Here is a 19,126-nt window from a genome sequence, read left to right as displayed (position 1 = left end):
AAGAAAATTTTACAAAATAATTTTAATTCTAACAAAATAAGTAAATATAAAAAGAACTCGTGAAAGAACAAAATTTGAAAATGAATTTTATTTGAAAATTTTTTACTATAATTTATTTATTCTAAACAATATTGATATTATAAGTTATATTGATAACATGAATTTAAGAACAATACATAGGTATAAGCCGAGTACATGTTAACTAACAAACTACAGCGCGATATCAATATTATCGATTAAAATCCCTTTTATTATCCCCCCCCCATCCCTTTTATTATCAGAATTTAAGACTTTCATTCCAAAATTTAAATTTTACATTTATTTTTAATATTAAATGAAAGATTATTATTGATTTCAGGTGCTACCCTTACGTTTGAAGTTGAACTCATGAATATTAGCGATTCGCCCCCGACTGCCAATGTCTTTAAAGAGATTGATGCTGACAAAGACAATCAATTGTCCCGCGAGGAGGTGAGAGCAATGGCAAGATCACTTTAAATTATTTTTATTTGGGCCATTTGTGTGGTGCTGGTCGTAGAAAAGTAGTGCTGTAAATATTTTGTTATATAAGTTGTTTTTTTTTTATATAAGCTGAACCAAAAATAATAAAATATTAATTACATTTATTTATATTATAAGCGCTTTTGGATAAAATTTGTTATTATCTTATTAGCTTTTACATTTTTTTATTTGCCTTATGTAGTGCATGGTATATAACAAAAAGAAAAATAATTTTAGTTATTGTTTTTTAATTGTATGCCTGTTGCGATTCATCACAATTCAATAATCAAAAATCATTCAAAACTATTTTAATATCATAATTAAGAAGTAAAATTTCAAAATATTCACAGATAAGAAAATGCAATATTTCGTATCGTAGAAATAATTTACAATATATTAGTAGATATTTCAATCCTAACAAACTTTCCGCTAAATTAAAAGCTCGACAATTTGATTAATTTGTAAATCCGTATATTCTATGCCATACGTATAGCTACGTTTATTTTCTATACAGCCGATTCAGTTAAACGATACGTGGTCACCTTTTTTGTTTGCAGGTGAGCGATTATCTGCGGAAACAGGTGATAGAGGCTGAGCAAGCCGGTGCTAATGAAAATGAAGATGTAAAGAAAATGCTAGCCGATCACGATAAACTCGTCGAGGAGATCTTCCAACATGAAGATAAGGACAAGAACGGCTTCATTTCCCACGATGAATTCAGTGGGCCGAAGCATGATGAGCTCTGAAGTCTTCGTCTCGCATCATCGCGTCTCCGAGCGCCCGTTGTCGACGTTGTCGTCGCCTTTGCCGTCGACGATATCGATACACCCCGCGCCACCACGTGTTCACCTCTGTATAAAATCACCTCTTCGAGTCCCCTCTCGGGTATTCCCGAAGAATCCACTGATCGATTGCTCCCGAGCTCACGCGTGTTCAAACTCGCAAGATCATACAAATTTATCAGCAAACTTTTCTGATTCAACATCACTGATACTAGCTACGACAGAGGAATATAATCTTGGGAAATTTCCAGCTCATCGAGTCGTATTCGTGTCCTTGGGCGCGGAAAGAAATAAGTGAACATTTGATTAACAACGAAGCTTGAAAATCCGTAAAATATGAAACTAATTTTTGAAAAATTTGGAATAATTTTTGGAAGTTTTGAAAACTAGTTGATGGCCCTAACTAGCAGTTTGAAGATTTTCTAATTTTTTAAGCTTCTGGATGTTCTGAAGGATACGATTGCACTCGTTCAGAATAAAAAAACTATGATTATATCCCGCGAGCCATTTTATACGCACAACATTACTCGGGAATCTACAAAAGGAATCTCGATCGACTTCCGATGTAATCGCCACTTGAACCTTTTTCATCCTAGCACATTTTACTAGGAACATCAATCTTTATCGCTCAATGATATATTATATATTTTTATCATACAATCTCGTTTTCTAAATTCTTTATAGCGATACAATGCCGATCTGTAGTTCTTGGAATATAGAATTATTTCTGCAATTATTGAATTCTTCTAGATTATATATTGAACATAATTAAAATTTTTTTCATAAAATCAAATAAATTTTTTGTTGGTGAAATATAAACTTCACATTGTGTGCTAAATCGTAAAAAATATGAAACCAATGATTTTTAAATAATTAATACGAATATTTTTTTTCGTTGTTTTCAACCGCTCTAAAAATCTACAAAATTTTACAAAAAACTGCATGGCGATATTTTCACGGATATTCCTAGGCAAGAGACATTCCGGCGCAATGACGTCACTGTACATTTTAATACAATATTATAACAAAAAAAAAAATATACGCGAATGCCTGCTCGAATGATTGCACTGTCGTGGCGTGAAATGAGAGGCTGTGCTCCGCGCGCTATATATATATTATATAAAAATATATAAAAAGAGAAAAAGAGAGATTGTGATGATGAGAACGAGAGAAAAATGTAACGGAAAGAATGTTTTTTCTACATGATTATAAATGTTAGCATAATTCGAAGGCATCGATGTATGGTGCTAAAAATCACACACATTCTGTCCTACTCTCAAAGCTTCTACCAACCTACCCTAATCGTAACAATCCCTCGCTCGCGCGATGTTTATGTAGGAGACAAGAAGAGGATGACGAAGAAAAAGAGGAAGAAGAAATATCCCGAGAATGCGTAGTGGAGATGAATATGGTCGCTCTTACGCGAGCATCCCCCATCGTCGCTATCATTATTACATTTTAACTGATACGTTTTTATTACTACATTATATTGTATGTTGTTAAAGTTGGATGATGGTTAATAATAAATCGTGTGTCTCGAGCACAGTTTGTTATATAACCACCTCTTTCAATTTCTGCATCCCTGTCTAAAAGTTTATTCATACAGCGTTATAAATACATCAAAATATTTTTATATGCATGTTTACTATTTTTTGCAATTAATATTTTGCACAATTAATATGATGCATAAAAAATCTCTCAGATATTTTGTTTCATTTAAAATGTTTTCTGAATAATTTTGAAAAGTTATATATTTTAACATTAACCGTAATATTAATCGTTTTTATTAGCTTTATTATTTAAAATATTTAAGAACATAAAAATAACAAATTACTACATTAAAATTAATTTTCTTGCAAGCAAAAGAACTAATAGATAAAGTTCTCAAACTCTCAGGAGTTGAGAAAATCTCTAAATATTTTCTTAAAGATTAATTTTGCATTTATAATTAATTTATAATTAGTCATTATTTTATATCTGATTATTATTAATTTATGTACTTGACATCGCAAAACTTACCTTTGATGTTATATAAAATCAAGTTCTAACAAATTCAAGAACCTTTGGATCAGGTAAGTTGTTCCTCTGAAAAGAAGAAATATTCTTAAAAAGAGAAAGAAATTACACATTCTTATCTATTTTTATAATTGCTTCTCATTTTATTTAAAGAATTACTTCCACAGAAAGTTACAATGATTGCGATTATGCGTTTCTACGAAACGCAATAAGATGATTAAAATAATTAAATTGCTAGACAAATTTATTTTTATATTGTCCGGTATATAGCGGTATATTTGCTATTCGACAGGTATCGTTCTAGAATATAATTACTTCATATGGAAAAATAGCTGTTTCTTCGTTGTAAACAAATCGAAGAATTGATTATTCGAGTAGTCGGTCTTAAAAATCGATCGATTATAAAAATTCGTCGAGGCACATGCTGTTACGTATAATTATCAAGTCGACCCTGTCGTGACTCCAGCGAATCTTCCAGAAAGTACCGAAAACTACGTAAAATATATAATATACGTAAACAATGTACGTAATAACTTTCAAAGAGAGAAAAGAAAATGAAGTCCTATAGTGGCATTTCAAAACTTTCTACATGGAATAAAGAAAATTTCGTAAAACAGAAAAATGTTTACCAAAAAAACCTATATAACAAAAAAAAAATCTGTCTATAAAGAAATCCCTATATAGTCCTACATGCCAAATATTCTTCCTTATACGCAAATGACATGTTAAAACACCTGTTCACTTGATCATTCGCTTAAGCCTAAATCACCGATTAGTACTTGCCTAATTCATAACAAAACGTATTTTTTTCTATTTTTTCTATTTTTTTTTATACTTATTATCTTAACGAATCAAACAAGTGCACATACGAAGCGCACGTGGGACTTTACGCGAATATCGAATTCAGCGAACATTGGTGACATATCACGAAGTCGATCGTCGTGTCTAATCTCGAAATAGAGGAGGACCGAATATAGCCGAGATCTACGATGGAGATTGTAATGTTTTCACCGAGCTTCCATCGTTCTGTCTCTTCGACGTCCGCTCTTTCTTCCTCTTGTTTCGTGAGAGCATGTCGTAGCCTTCGAGTATCACAGTCAGTAGCCCTTGATGTAAGCGGCAATGTGTTTCTTCTCCTCTTCCGAGAGACCGTTCTTTAGCGTTCTACGCACTGAAAAAAAAAAATACAACATACTTTGCACCAATACTTTTCATTTTATTATAAGCAAATGTGACTTGTATTGATTTTTAAGACAGTCATCTTGACGAATACCTCTCTCACATTTGTAATGATAACAATATAAATCTTTTATCGAACTTTATCATGTAAAAAGTATTTTGTTAAACTATTAAAACAGACAAAATTTTTTTGACATTTGATTGAGTTTTTCAAAAGAAAAGCCAAAGCATAAATATTTTAATTGAGATTGTTATCGTACTCAACGCTGATACCATTTTTGCTTGAAATTTTTTGAATCCTGTATTGAAAATTTAAGAAATTATCCAATTAAGAAATTAAAATGAGAAAATGTTACCTGAAAATGTTACAAATGAATTTGACAAACTAATAATGCGTTATACCACACTTCTAACGTAATATCTTGGATGTCATTCACAGAATTCATAAATTTAACATAATTAAATTTAATATATAATTTAATTGAGAAAAGTACAACAAATAAATTTTCTAAGAGAGTATTATACTCCCAATGTATAAAATATTCTTTCAAATAATAAATAAAAACACACATCTATATATACACATAATAGTGAAAAAGTTATGAGTCATATTAATTAGGCATTTTATAAAGCATGCTATAAAAATAAAGAAATGAGTTATAATTAATAAAAATTCATTAATTCAATAATTAATTTTTCACCTATAAAGTGCTGAAATATTATTTCCTTTTTTGCTAACAATTCTGTCCTAATCCTACAAAATTATACTTTAATATTTAATAAACTACAAGAGCATTTGTTAAAATCTTGTACGTGATTTTTGTAAGATCGTCTTAAAACTTACAACTATATTTTTTATTAATTCGTCAGCAATTGCAATAGTTGTTACATGAAAAAGATACATTTCTAAATTACGTTTTATTCAAACATATACTTTTTGATTATAATATAGTGCTTGATTAAAGAAAAATTTATATCTTATGATTGAAATACGCCTTTGCTAATTTTATTGTTTCTCATGTCGATAGAAATACTGGGGATAATCACTTGAGATATTAATAACATATGTAATAGTATCAATATGCATATGTCTATATCGGAATTCTGTTACACATGTCGCACTATTTCGATCACGTAAATAATTAACTGGGAGTTAATTTGCCGCTTTGTGTGGAGATTAGTCGACGTGATGGTTTGCCGATATGTCCGATAGCAAATAAACGTTCATACAACCGGAATACAGCTACGAAGGCTGGCAATTGTTGGTGGATTTAGGAAATTACTGCAATCCATTCAAAATTCCACTCTAAAATAATGACAATCTCATAACGATATAGAGATTTATTATTTGTACAATGCTGTTTTTATAAGACAAAAACAAAAATTATATAAAATTAAATATATTTAATAAAAAAATTTTGTTATGATTTTATAAGAATGCAAAAATGTAAAAATTTATTTCGACAAGAGGTATAAATTTTTAAAAATATCCTTGTTTTTTCAAGATCATATAAAATTAGGGAGAAAAATAAAAAAAATAATGAAAATGAATTCCAACATGAAATTTCTAAAAATTAATTTGTCTTTTATGATTAAATTTAAAATTAACTGCAATAATTAATTCATTACTGAATTACTGATTTCGATTTTATTTTCTAAAGCATTGTAAAATTAAATAATAAAAATAGAAAAATATATAGAAGAAAGTATAGCATATGTGCACGAGAAAATCCAACAATTTTAACTATTTTTGCACTCGATACTCACTCACAATTAATTCTGCTTATTAAAGTCAATTGACAAATTAGCGAATTGTCTGGTAATTACGGTTTCATTAACGGTTCACAAACATGGAATCGATAACACGACCGACCGCAACGAACTTCGAAGTATCTACTCAGAGATAATAATGCTATCACTGAAGGCTCTCGATATCGATAATACCAGTTTCTTTGATCTAGTATCGTATAATAAAGGACTCTCGATATGATCACAAACTACCGACATTGCATGTGTATTTTCTTTCTTCGATAATTACCAGCTGTCCCTTTGATCCTTCTGGTTATCCTCGTGCTTGCAGAGGCACAGAAGGCACAATAGGCAAACTAGTAATCTTCTTCCTCACAACAAAGTAATGACACTTAAAGTCAAAATATTTACATTTCTTTGTCGTGATTAGAAATAAAAGCGCAATTAAAATAAATTTCTTGTAACACAATTTTAATAGGAATATTTATGAATTAACAATCTTATGCAAGGCTGTATCCATATAAATAGAGCCAATGTCGTCATGCAATTTCACATATGTTTCTCAAAGTTAACAATCTTTACGTAAATTACGTATTATTACTTTCCAGCCGTTAATCTGTCGTTTTAATTTTACCATAGCACAACTATATATTAACAAGTAATTTTCCGCTTCCTTTTTCTTGTTATTCGCCGTTTCGAATCGATAGAGTTTCGTGTCATGTGACATTTCATTTAATGTTGTTCAGTTAAATCGCTCGTGCTCTGACGACTTTACAAACATGAAGTTCGTGAGCTGATTATTTGCAATTACATGTGGCATACAGATGGTACATATGTGAACGCAAGCAATCTACGCGTCGTGCTGTGAACGCGTTGTTAATGGAATGTAAACTGATTTCGCTCCAACCAGATCTTTACCTGCTTTTGCACGAATTTGTAACGTCAGCAAACTCTCATTGCATGAGCAAATGCGGTTATTACAACTGTAATATGATACTCTGTATTATTATTATATAATAATATATAGCTGCTAATTATACAGTAACAATTAGTAATTAAAAATAATATATTGTTTGAATAAACAAATTAAAAATGTTGCAAACATATTTAATAATTACCCCCCCATTTTTAAAATTTTACAGATAAACACATTTTGCGCGTAATAAATTTTCATAGCAATTATTTCCGTGATATTCAAATTTCCCGAAATAACGGAATTATCATTAATTTAATACTTGGCAGATATTAACTCTTTAACAAATATTGAATTTAATTATATATTAAATTTCATGGAATAATATAAATTTTATTCAACATTAAATATTACACGTTGATAAATATGAGAATACATTGAAATTAAAAGAGAAAATATTATATACATTATAATAAAAGTCAAAAATAAATAATTTTTTATTAAAATTCATTTCAAATATAATTCTGAAAAATTACAGTTCTAACTTTCGTCTCTTTGGCAACATGTCTAACAATTGCTATAATGTACGAAATATCAAGCCACAGATTGGTGGTTCGACGTGACGTTAGCATGGTAATCAAAATCATAGTTTATGCTCAAACGATCGCACATCGATAAATCATTCGATGCCAATCCAAGCATGGCGCATCAATAATTTCGCTACGAAACCACGATGTTGGACGAATCGATGCGGATACCTCGAACGAAAGCAGGCACCAGGTCAACTGCCGATATTCGACACGTTATGTCAAAAAGATACAACATCTTAAAGACATCAAAAATAAATTCAAATAAAATAAAATTCAAATAAAAAAATAAATTCAAATGAGAAATATTCATTATACTTTCAATAAATTTATGTCAAGCAATGTATTCAAAAAATGTTTTGCTCTATTTTATATATATATATATATATAGAGCAACATCAAATTAATACTTATTTTGAATTCCCTTTCTGAAAAATATAGATCTAGATTAGAGTTGTCAAAAAAATTTCTTCTAGAAAAGAAAAATTAAATCGATTTTTGAAAAGTTTTAAGGGATGTTGGTAAAAATAGTAGATAAATAAAAGTATCAAGATATATATATATATATATATATATATATATATATATATATATGATAAATTTAAATATGACTATAAAATATAAAATGTATTAAAATTGCATGTAACCGATTTCTGCAGAAATATTTATCTTGATAAACAAAATCAAAATATGACTAAGGATTACATTTATAAATATGCATATATCCAACATATGCATATGAATGTAACAAGAGTATTCGTATCGAGCTTTAAATGCTAATAGATGAAAAGCGTGGTGAGTTTATACCAGGTGTCAGAAGTTCACATGTAGGAGGGACACTTGCGTTGCGTAAGTCTCTATTAAGTCGAGAAACTTAGATACCACCGGCTCCATTTAGAAAGTAAACTTTTTACTTACCCATCCTCCCCTCTTAAACGAGCGCAATTTAGCTTCACTTATGCATATTATAGGAGACTAAAATTGCACGAAGTTCAAGGCGTGCGATCCTAACGTATTTGGTTATCCAAAAGTCTCAAAGTTTCCGAATTGCTTTCGGCTTTCCGCGGAGATGTCGTAATACTTTCTAATATAATGCTCCTAATGCTTTTCATACAAAAATAATTATATCAATTTGATAAAGATATGCAAAATACATTTAAATAATTAACTATTTTTTTAGAAAGAATAATTCATTTTTATATATATCTCGTTGTGTGTGTGTGTATATATATATATAAAATTGTTATTTTTAAAATTTAATCCAAAACATGTAATAAATATATTTTCAGAAAAGATAAGAATGAGATAAAGTTTGCATGAATTATATCAAGCTTTCAGTAATGATGTTATATACAATAACATTAAATTTTGATTTTTATTTAATGGTCATACAAAGTAATAATCTATTATCTTTTTATTAAATAATATTAAATAATAAATACACAATTGTAAACATTAGGCATATTGTTTATAACGCATGAGGATGTAAATTAAACAAAATAAACCGTATGTTTCTCCCAAATCAAAATAAACTAAAAACAAATTAATTTGTTAAGAATCACCAATCTTATCATTTGCGTGTCAGTAATCAACTATCCCATTAATATACATTCCAGGAAATAAATAAATTAGTAAATCTACCCTAAATATAAAAAAAAAAAAAAAATGTGCTAAGCGAGTCAAAAATCATGCAGACAATTTATGTCATGCTGGATGAAAGAAAGGAGCCGTAAAAGGGAAACCTGAAAAAGCGAAACCGAACCTTAATCGCAGAGATCATGAAAACTCTGGCCCATCAGGGTTGATACCCCTCCGGCGTGGTGTTGTTCTCCCGGGTGCGAGAGCGCTTCACTGTCGGACAGAAAGAAAAGAGACGCAAGAACGCTAGGCCACCCCGTTAGCAAGCATTGTTGCTAATTGAAGTAAAGTCTTAATTGAAGTAAAGTTATTGTAAATGTATCTAAATCAAAATAGTTGCTGAATCCATTCCGGTTAGTCATCGGAGATGAAAATAAAGTGAGACCATCACCGTATATTTCATGGTTTGATCAGAAAAGGATAATTGAAGAAAGAATGGATTAGGATAAAACGGAGGTCAAAAGTGGGATAGATTCTCCACCTTCGAGAAGTACCTTTGGAAAGTCATTTATAGGTCGAACATGCTGTCGTAGCGACGACTATTATTCTTTTAGAGTTAGTTTTTTTTTACATGTGTAGAATTTCACGCATACGTTTGGAATTATTATATTTTATGTTTTAATATAATTCTATAATTTAATATAATGTTTAATATGCTATGTTTTATATCCTTATTGTTATTCATCGTTAAGATTTTGTGATCTCTCTCTCTCTCTCTCTCTCTCTCTCTCTCTCTCTCTCTCTCTCTCTCTCTCTCTCTCTCTCTCTCTCTCTCTCTCTCATTTCAAATGCTTGTTATAAATTTCAAAGTTTCTTTCTTCATCATGTAATAAATAATAAAAATTAATATAAATACATCGAGAAACTCGAGATTCTATGGGAAAACATTTATAATTACCAAAGTATAAATCGCTTGAAGCTAAATACGCCGTTTTTCCTCTCAATAACAGTGAAACGGAAGTACGTGCTCGATGCACTCGGACGCGTACTGAACGGCTTATCATAAGTATCGCGGAGGAAAAAGATCGGCCAACACACTCGGTGAACGGATTACGACGAGATTTACGCGCTATCTATCGGTCCAGTAACGGATTATTTCAACTTCCTGAGATCGATCTGGCCGGGCAAAATAGAAACAGAAAAACATTATAATCTACCAGCATCATGCGGCATTACGTTATTTCGACCAGACTGCTGCATTTTCCGTTTCCAGATTTCCAATCATATTCGCGCATATATTTTGTTTTAACTAATGACTACAATTTCCGATGAAATTTCTTTTGAGATTGGCAAACATTATCAAAATTTTACGCATTATCTATGTTCTATATTTTATATGATGTTTTATAAGATTTATATAAAACTTTAAAACTTTCGTTTATAAAACTTTTTAAATATTTTTGTTTTTTTTTTTTTATAAAAACTTTAATAAAATATCAAATTGAACTTTAGACAATCTTTGCTAATAAATTTTTAATAAACAGCAAATTTCAATTTTTGCAAATTTTAAATAAACTTAATTTATTTTTATTTAATTATCACTTGATTTAATTATCAGACTATTGAAAAAATATAATCGTTTTCTATTAAAAGATATGACGTTATTTCACATACCTGAAAACTTAAATTATATAACATTAATATTTTATTAAATTATATAACATTAATACTTTATGTATGAATATATATTTGTATATATATATCCTTTTTCATCATATCCTATATATTTTCTAAAATTTATATTTTCTAAAATTATTACCATTTATAATTTTATAATATGTATTTCCACATCTTTGAAAGCACCATTTAGATCATCCAAAATTTCAAATTCTATAATATAAAATCTATATCACTAAATGAGATGTAAATAGTATTTAAGACATAAATGAGATAGATGAGATAAATGTGCGAATGTTAAAGTAAGGGTGCTAATTGCGGTGCCAATAAAGTGCATGGAAAGTATAAGATAAATCGAATTAGATGACACGCGTATGATCGCATGTTCGATCTAGGGCGTCGACGTCGACGTCTCCAAACTTCTCGTTTATCGATCGATTCTGGCCCCATAGCTTTATCTGCTGTGGACCAACTGTTATCAATAATGCATACTTCACATCTTAATAATTCAAAACTTTCATGGCATCGGAAGTTATTGGAAAATTCTATAATTAATGTAGCAACTCAGTATTTTCTATTGTTAATAAAACTTTAAAAGCAAATTTTCAAACTCATTATAAATTTTAGATTTATTTTATTATTTAGTAAAATATATCTTTTTCTTCCCTCTCCCCCCCTCTCGCCTTATATATTTCTTCGTTTCTTCATTTTGTATTATGTTAAAATGATATTAAAAAATTAAAATTACACAATAGAACAATAAAAATTAATTTAATTAATTATAATTTGTTGTTTTTTTTTTTAAATTTGTAATTATCGCTCTGTGATTTATTAGATAATGTATTTATAAGAAATTAAATAGATAATTTTGTGATGAAATATCTATATTGCGTCTGTACAGATATATTGTCATTTAGGAATCTGTTATCGAATGACAAACCGATTCCTCCAAAGATCGATCGATAAAGATAGGTGAGGAGAATCTGGGTGCACGGTGCTGAAGGTCACACTTACAAGACTTACGATCGGCGTGTCTGGTCCTCTTGCGCTCGCGTGGTGTGGTTCTGGTAGGTGGTGTTTTTGTGGCAGTTTTCACCAGAGATTCCAATAATTCATCAACGCCATCAGCCAAGTTGCCATTGGTACTTTCGTCCCTGAGTACCGGGCCCAGTGGAATTATACGACCTAAAACATAATATTTTCTACTGTTCTGTAAATGCTCTAGAATTTTTTTCCTATGATAGCTTCGTTTTCAACGTAGCAAACTGTATTATATTGCATTATATTTATAAAAAAAATAAATTTTGTTGTTTGTTAATTGTTTACTCATGAGAAATAAACAAATTTTAATTATAGTCAATTCATCAAGTATATATATATATATATATATATATAAAATTATCAATTTACAAATTATTATATTTTTTATTTTTAATGGTTTATTTTTGAAAAAGTAAAAATATAAAATAACAATGCAAAATAATAGATATATTCTTCACTGATAAATTACTATATTTAACTAAACATGTAATTATTTTAAGATAGATTTTCCTGTTTATTCATATGAGATATGCTAAGAAAACGTGTTTAGTCAAAGACTTTGTAGGAAATCGCATATAAGTCACATACAAGATTCTTCTTCCGTATCGTCTCACTATTTCATTTCTTACAATCACTATATTCAGTCCGCAGAGTAAAAGCTTCGAAACTGTCAAACACATAAAATTTCTTCCAAAGCTTCTTTCAAACTCGTCCCAGAAAAGCTATCATGGCAGCAGTTCTGTACATTCTCGATACAAGAACTGTGGAAAAAGAGACGAAATGGAAACAGGAGAGAGGGTGGTAATAGAATTTTCATGAACGAAACAAAGAGAAGAAAAAAAGATCTTTAAGTTTCACTTATTACGCGTTCTTTGATGGCCATACATCAATCTAGATAATTCATTTTCATGGTCGCTTTACCGTAAGGAATGTTAAACACTTTCAAATGGCTTCCTCCTCGCTAATCTATGATCTGCAGACTCTGATAATGCTATGGTCTACTTAATGCATTTGTTGCGTAAGCGATTGGAGTGAATTTTACAATAGATTTCTAATTAAAAGTAAATAAAATATAATTATCTTACTTAATACTAATTATTAAAAAAGTTTGAGCAACGTATAATCGTGAAGACATATTTAATAATACTGAATACTGTATACAAATAAAATATCATGATATAATTATTGTTTTGACAACATTTTAATTTTGAAATATATATTGTAATAATGTATATTTAGAAAAAAATCATAAATTAAATAAATTTATATTATCACTAACATTTATATTAAAAATTGTTTTATAAGTTTTTACATAACTTGCTCAATTCTTTTTGTAAATACAAAAAATAAATTTTTTAAAAGATATAATTATTTGTGATCTTTTAATTTAGAAAAAATCAGAAATTTTATTTAATTTTATACTTCTCGTAATAATTTATTATCAAAATTTTCCTTAGCAAAAACATAATAAAAATAATACAAAAACAAAATTAACAATATAATAGTTAACGTTATATCTAATCAAGTAGTTTTTCTTTCTAGCATTATCATATTCGTCAGCAAATCGTTGAAATAAATCATCATCTTTCGAGATCTTCGTCGCCCCTTCTTGTGAGATTTCCAGCTGTTGAGACTAGAGGAACAGCTGGAAACGCTAGCACGACTTAGACGGGACGTTTAGACGTTACTTTATGTCGGGGCATACACGAGAATAAAAGGGAGAAAAGTTATGATGGCTACAGCTACTACGGTAATGTATGTGGGTGGTTGGGTTTACGAGCATAGAGCTGGATAGGCACCAACCCCTTGTTCCTTGAGTCGGCCCAATCCTCCGCGTACTCCCTTCTACGAGAGCAGGAATAAAAATTCCACCAGGCTTCCCCAGGAAAATGGTGATCCGCGGGTACAACATAATATAGTCCTACGAGATCCAGAACGTGTCATTCGTTCCTGTTACATCTTCTCTTTAGGATTTGCCGTAAGTTTTGATCGTATATAACGACGAATCTTTGTTATTCTGAATCTTCATAGCATATCAAATTTAATATCAAATATCTTATTGTCAAATTTCATCACAGTGTCAATTCCCGCATATTTCGCATTCAAAATAATTAATAAAAAAAATTGCTAACTGCAAAATAGGTAAAGTGTTCAATGAAAATAAAAAGTATATATATATTTACAAATTATATTAATTTCATAAATCACTTTACTTTATAATTAATTAAAAATGATCGATGTCTAATAAATTAAATTTAATTTTTCATTTGCACTGTACTTATTGCAAATAGTTATAGAAATCTAAATTTTAATAACGATTAACTTTAGAGGCAAACTGATTTCAAATATTTTATTACATAGAAGAAATATTATGCTTGCTTATTCTATTGAATATCTACTCATAAATAATAAATACAATAGCAAGTCGGTAGAGAGTTGCAGCGAAGAAAATTGACAAGAAGAAGTTGCAGAAGATAACAAGTTTGTGAATAATGTTACGATAAAAGTTATAACATCGAATCCAACAGAATTCTTTCGAACGAATTCTAGGAATAAATTTCTCAGAAGCCATTATTTACTTTTTCGCGCCGACTAAAATAATATCTACGTCGTTTCGAATATTCCCTCTGGAAGTTAACTACTTTTACATTTTGCCCTCCTGAGGCAGAGTTACCGTCTTATGTAGCGCGCGTAAAGCGTAATAAAGAGTAAATAAAACAAAAGTCCACTCAAGTTGAAATTTGTCTCTCATGAATACGAAATTTATGAAGGAACACTCGCGAAGACATCCTACTTTGATGCTTCTCTGACTGATAATGCTACTTACTTAGTCAAGTAACATTTACGGCTTATTGATATGACAACATAACGTAATCTCGAACATCATCGCGAATTGATGGATGAAAAAAAAATTTCAGATCACATAAAGGAGAAACTTGCCGAATAAGTCCCCATGCGAAAGTAGTAAAGATAACGAACGGAGACTTATGCGCATCTGTAAGTTTTACGTTCGGTTAAACATGAGGGAGGAGAAAAGAACTGTATCCGCGAACGCGCCGTATAATCACAAAGACGGCGACGCATTTACTTCTCGTTTTCTGGTAATGTCGTCAAATGACCCGGCGCTATCCTTAAATCTTGCCTGCAAGAGCTGCTGCTTAAGAGCGACATTTATCTCGCGCGCGTCGCCGCCACCACCGAGCTGGAACATTACGGAGATGAAGAGAAATTCTCGTACTTTGTTCTTATCCGCTGAAACAGCCGACGCGGCGTCGTCTTTTAGAGTGCGTTATTCTGGCACAAGTTAAAAGTGAGGCTAAATAGAAGCTAGAAAATCGTAGTCATGCTATATTGTAATCGCTCGTGATGATAAAATCTGATCTGATCGCGAAAGAATGAAAAGCACTTAACTTGTGCTTCTTAACTCATGAATGCATATAACACATACATGTATATTTTATATATTTCTATGTAAAATATGTTAAAGAATAATTTCGCTTTAGTAGTAATAAATCATGCATATTTTCATATTAATTTTCGGAATATTTCTATTTTTAATATCAAATATTTTGTCAATAAAGATTTAAATTAAATTTTCTTTAAATAGAATTTTACAGTTAACTAATTTTGAATATATATGTATATATGTCCAAATCCTATATATATATATATACATATATATATATATATAAAATATAAATTGAATATATATATATCCAAAATTATTTTTTAATTGCAAAATTCTATTTTTAAAGAAAATTTTATTATAAACTCCAATAAGAGGGATATATATTCTTTATATTTTGTTTTGTTGGATTTTATAAAATATATAAAATATCTGAGATTTACGTCATATAAATCAAACAGTCAGTAGAGCATGCAAATGTAATGCTTGTGAATGTCACAATATCTAGATAAATCATTTATTTAAAAAAAAAAATCAATGTATCATAAAATATAATTATTCATATTCAGAGTCAGAAACGAATTAAAAATATTATGCCTGCATACACAATTGTATTTATTATATTATATAATGAAACATAATGGATTGTTTAATATTTCAAAAACATGTAACATTTATATTATGGAGCATTGTCTGCCAACAAACAATTTATTTCCAGCTTAAATTGCTTATTTTTTAATCGTGTAGAAGAGGATATTATTTACTATATATTTTCCAGATAAAATTTACTACTTAAAGGAAAAAAATAAACCAATGGAAAAATATAACATCCTAAAGAAAAAAAAAAAAAAGATTTAGAGGAAGATCTGACAAAGCTCACCGTCTTTCTTCTGTCTTCTCCATGGTAAAGTGCCATGGATACTCTCGACGTCTGAAATGTCACTGCCAAGTAGTTGTCTGAGTTCCGCGTCCGCTCGATCCTCCTTTGTTCGAAACTTACCAACCTATAATAAAACATCAAAATTTTACTTGCAAATATACGTTGAAGACTTCAAAGTTGTAATATGTTAAAAATCATAAATCATAATAATTCAAATAGATTTAGTCAGGTAGAAATGATAAAGAATAATCTTTATATCTATATAATAAAATTGCAAGTATATGCAAAAATTAAAGTATTTAAATATCAAAGTATTTAATTAATTAACTATACGCCTCATATAAATTAATTTATATTGATACTATTATTGTATAACATAATTAATTTTACTATTATTGTATAACATAATTAATTTTATAACATAAGTTAAACTTGGGTTAAAAATAAAAATGCCCGACATAAGTATATAAATTTAATCATTAAGTGCTACAACAATTCACAATGAAAAATGTTGAACAAAAATGGCTTACCTCTGTTATCATCTTTCCTCTGGTTTTATTGCGTTCTCGATGATTGGCTTTCTTCTCGAGTTGCTGTATCACTCGTTCCCTAGTGGTCCTGTACTCCAGAGCAAATTCGGATACAATTCTACAAAACTCGTTCGGTTTTGTATCCTGTACTCTATGCAGCGGTATACCGAGCCAGAGGATAAACTTGCGGAAACGATTTATGATACGTCTGTGCACGATGTCTAAGACGATTATCCTTTCAGCGCAATCAGCAAGGAAATCAGACATTCTGTGATATAAAAACAAAGCTATGTATTTAAAAAAAAAAAACGTGTATGTAAATGTATTTAACTAGTAATATTATAAAAACATATGAAGCAAAACATAACAATTGTAATAAATCAGACATTCTGTAACATAAAATAATACAACTTCAAATAAGATAAAAATGTATGTGCGCGCGTGAGTGTGTGTGTGTGCGTTATTGCTTTGCTATGATATAAATGAATTTTTAATCATCATCATTCTGAAATAAATAAAAAAGGATGAGATTAAAGAACAAGAAGTAATTAAAAAGTAATCAAAAAATAATAAATAATAAATAATAAAAAATAATAAATGTAGGTCTATTGAGAGAATGCAAGTGCCAAATGATTGCCGACGAATGAAAATACTCGAGGGAAAAAAAGTCCTTTTAGTAATTAATGGAAGCACCACTTGGAAGATAGCCAGTTTTACTAAAATAAAAAAAAACAACTCCTTCCCGAATTTATCGAAGCCTCTCGGGACTTCTTAAACGCAAACACTCAGAAATATTCACAGGAAGAGGTAAGTCGAGAGAGAGAGAGAGAGAGAGAGAGAGAGAGAGAGAGAGAGAGAGAGAGAGAGAGATAAATCTCGAAAATTGGTTCGGGGGCTGAGAAACTTGGCGGGAATTATACTCACTTGACCTTCATCATCGTGGAACCATCGTGCTTCGCAATGAGCTTGAGATGGTCCCAAGACGCTTTGCACTCACTCTCGAGTTTCGCGATATTCGCCGCCAGCTCGTCGAAATCGATTTTCGAGGCTCTCGTTACCGCACCAATCTGAAAGCAGAGTCGCGTTGGCGGTGCCGAGAAAATTATACCAATTGTTTTCAAGAAATATACGAGAAAATTTAATTTATATTTTTCTTTTATTTTTTTCTGAAATTTTATTTGTCCTGTACAATTAACCTTTGATATTGTCCACTTAAAGATTATCACCAACTAGTATATAGAGAAAAATATTTAAAAAATATTCAAAATCGCGTACAATATAGCAATCAAAACTTTTATTGTTGACGTCAATAGAATAAGTCAGAGACAATAGCGAAAAATTTGTATGATGTGGATGATGGGGCGATAATAAAATTGCGATAAAAAAAGTTACGGCGATATGAGCAAATAAATTTGATCTCAATTTCATAAAAGCAATCGCGCATATCGTCACGTTATCACGACGAAGCGTAAAGTTCAGGTTTGATCGCGCTAACTGACTCTCACCTCAGAATAGAGGTCCGTAGAATCCGGAAACTTCTCCATCACCATATGGCAAAGATGATGAAGCAGCGAGTGCTTGTGAACCGTATCCTTCACTTCAGGTACTTTGACGAGGTATTCTAGTTGAAAGCCCTTTACCTAAAAAAAGGATGAAGCCTTCATACGTCGTGACATGACGCGTCAAGAAAATCGCGTCTCATTTTAACGCTTATATATATATATATATATATTTAGATTTATTTACACTGTGGATAGATATTTTTATTAAACAAAATTGTTTCATTTAAAAATTAATCTGATGTCAGTCTAGGTGCCCGAAAATATATTAAAACTTTTTTAATAGAATGGATATTCTGTCAAAACTTTCGAAAATTCCAGCGCTGTTCCGAGGATAAATAACGGGCCGTAATTGCAGCAAAACTCCGTATTAAACCGAGATTGTTTTCGGAAAAATGTGGCAACCAGCCAAGTGGTATGAAAAGCATCCTGCCCAACCAACAGTTAGAACTAAATTATCAATATCATCGGGTTTCGGACTGCTACGATCCCGCCAGGTTGCGGGACAGACGGATTAAGCGGATATCATTTGGCTGGCATTCAATACCCACCTCATTTCCGTTGAGGAATATCCCGATCGAAAGGAGCGTGCTCAGAATCCCACGGAACGTTTTATTCATTCGCAAGGTCTCCATACCCTGTTTCAAATCCATCAAAGGATCCGCGATTTCCTAAAAATCACAAAATGCACCGCTCCATATTTATTTCCTTGCCTCATTAAAGCGTTT

The 19,126-nt window shown here is 30.4% G+C and overlaps 2 protein-coding genes across 10 annotated transcripts in view; one reads left to right on the top strand and one right to left on the bottom strand.

The window, feature by feature from the left end:
- Fkbp14 (peptidyl-prolyl cis-trans isomerase Fkb14) overlaps positions 1-2,841 on the top strand; it is a 56,489-nt gene extending 53,648 nt beyond the window's left edge. The window contains exons 3-4 of one of the 2 annotated variants that reach the window (XM_011638606.3): positions 359-483; positions 1,059-2,841. In XM_011638606.3, coding sequence (XP_011636908.1) covers positions 359-483; positions 1,059-1,247 — 314 coding nt within the window. In that variant the 3' untranslated portion in view covers positions 1,248-2,841. The remainder of the gene's footprint in view (positions 1-358; positions 484-1,058) is intronic. The other variant, XM_011638607.3, reaches the window with a different exon arrangement.
- Positions 2,842-3,411: 570 nt separating this feature from the next.
- Positions 3,412-19,126, bottom strand: part of LOC105427070 (Formin homology 2 domain containing) — a 152,693-nt gene continuing 136,978 nt past the window's right edge. For 3 of the 8 annotated variants that reach the window (XM_089077845.1, XM_089077846.1, XM_089077850.1), the window contains 7 exons: positions 18,950-19,069; positions 18,345-18,479; positions 17,764-17,906; positions 16,840-17,107; positions 16,310-16,433; positions 11,997-12,167; positions 3,412-4,470 (listed from right to left, as the gene is read on the bottom strand). In XM_089077845.1, coding sequence (XP_088933971.1) covers positions 4,397-4,470; positions 11,997-12,167; positions 16,310-16,433; positions 16,840-17,107; positions 17,764-17,906; positions 18,345-18,479; positions 18,950-19,069 — 1,035 coding nt within the window. In that variant the 3' untranslated portion in view covers positions 3,412-4,396. Of the gene's footprint in view, positions 4,471-7,145; positions 7,211-9,489; positions 9,579-11,996; positions 12,168-16,309; positions 16,434-16,839; positions 17,108-17,763; positions 17,907-18,344; positions 18,480-18,949; positions 19,070-19,126 lie in introns of all 8 variants that reach the window. The other 5 variants (XR_016139456.1, XR_016139458.1, XM_089077851.1 and 2 more) reach the window with 5 other exon arrangements.

This window comes from Pogonomyrmex barbatus, unplaced genomic scaffold, assembly GCF_055798465.1.
Source record: "Pogonomyrmex barbatus isolate J1 unplaced genomic scaffold, ASM5579846v1 scaffold20, whole genome shotgun sequence".
Classification (NCBI taxonomy): Eukaryota; Metazoa; Arthropoda; class Insecta; order Hymenoptera; family Formicidae; genus Pogonomyrmex; species Pogonomyrmex barbatus.
This window is presented reverse-complemented; position numbering and strand designations above follow the sequence as displayed.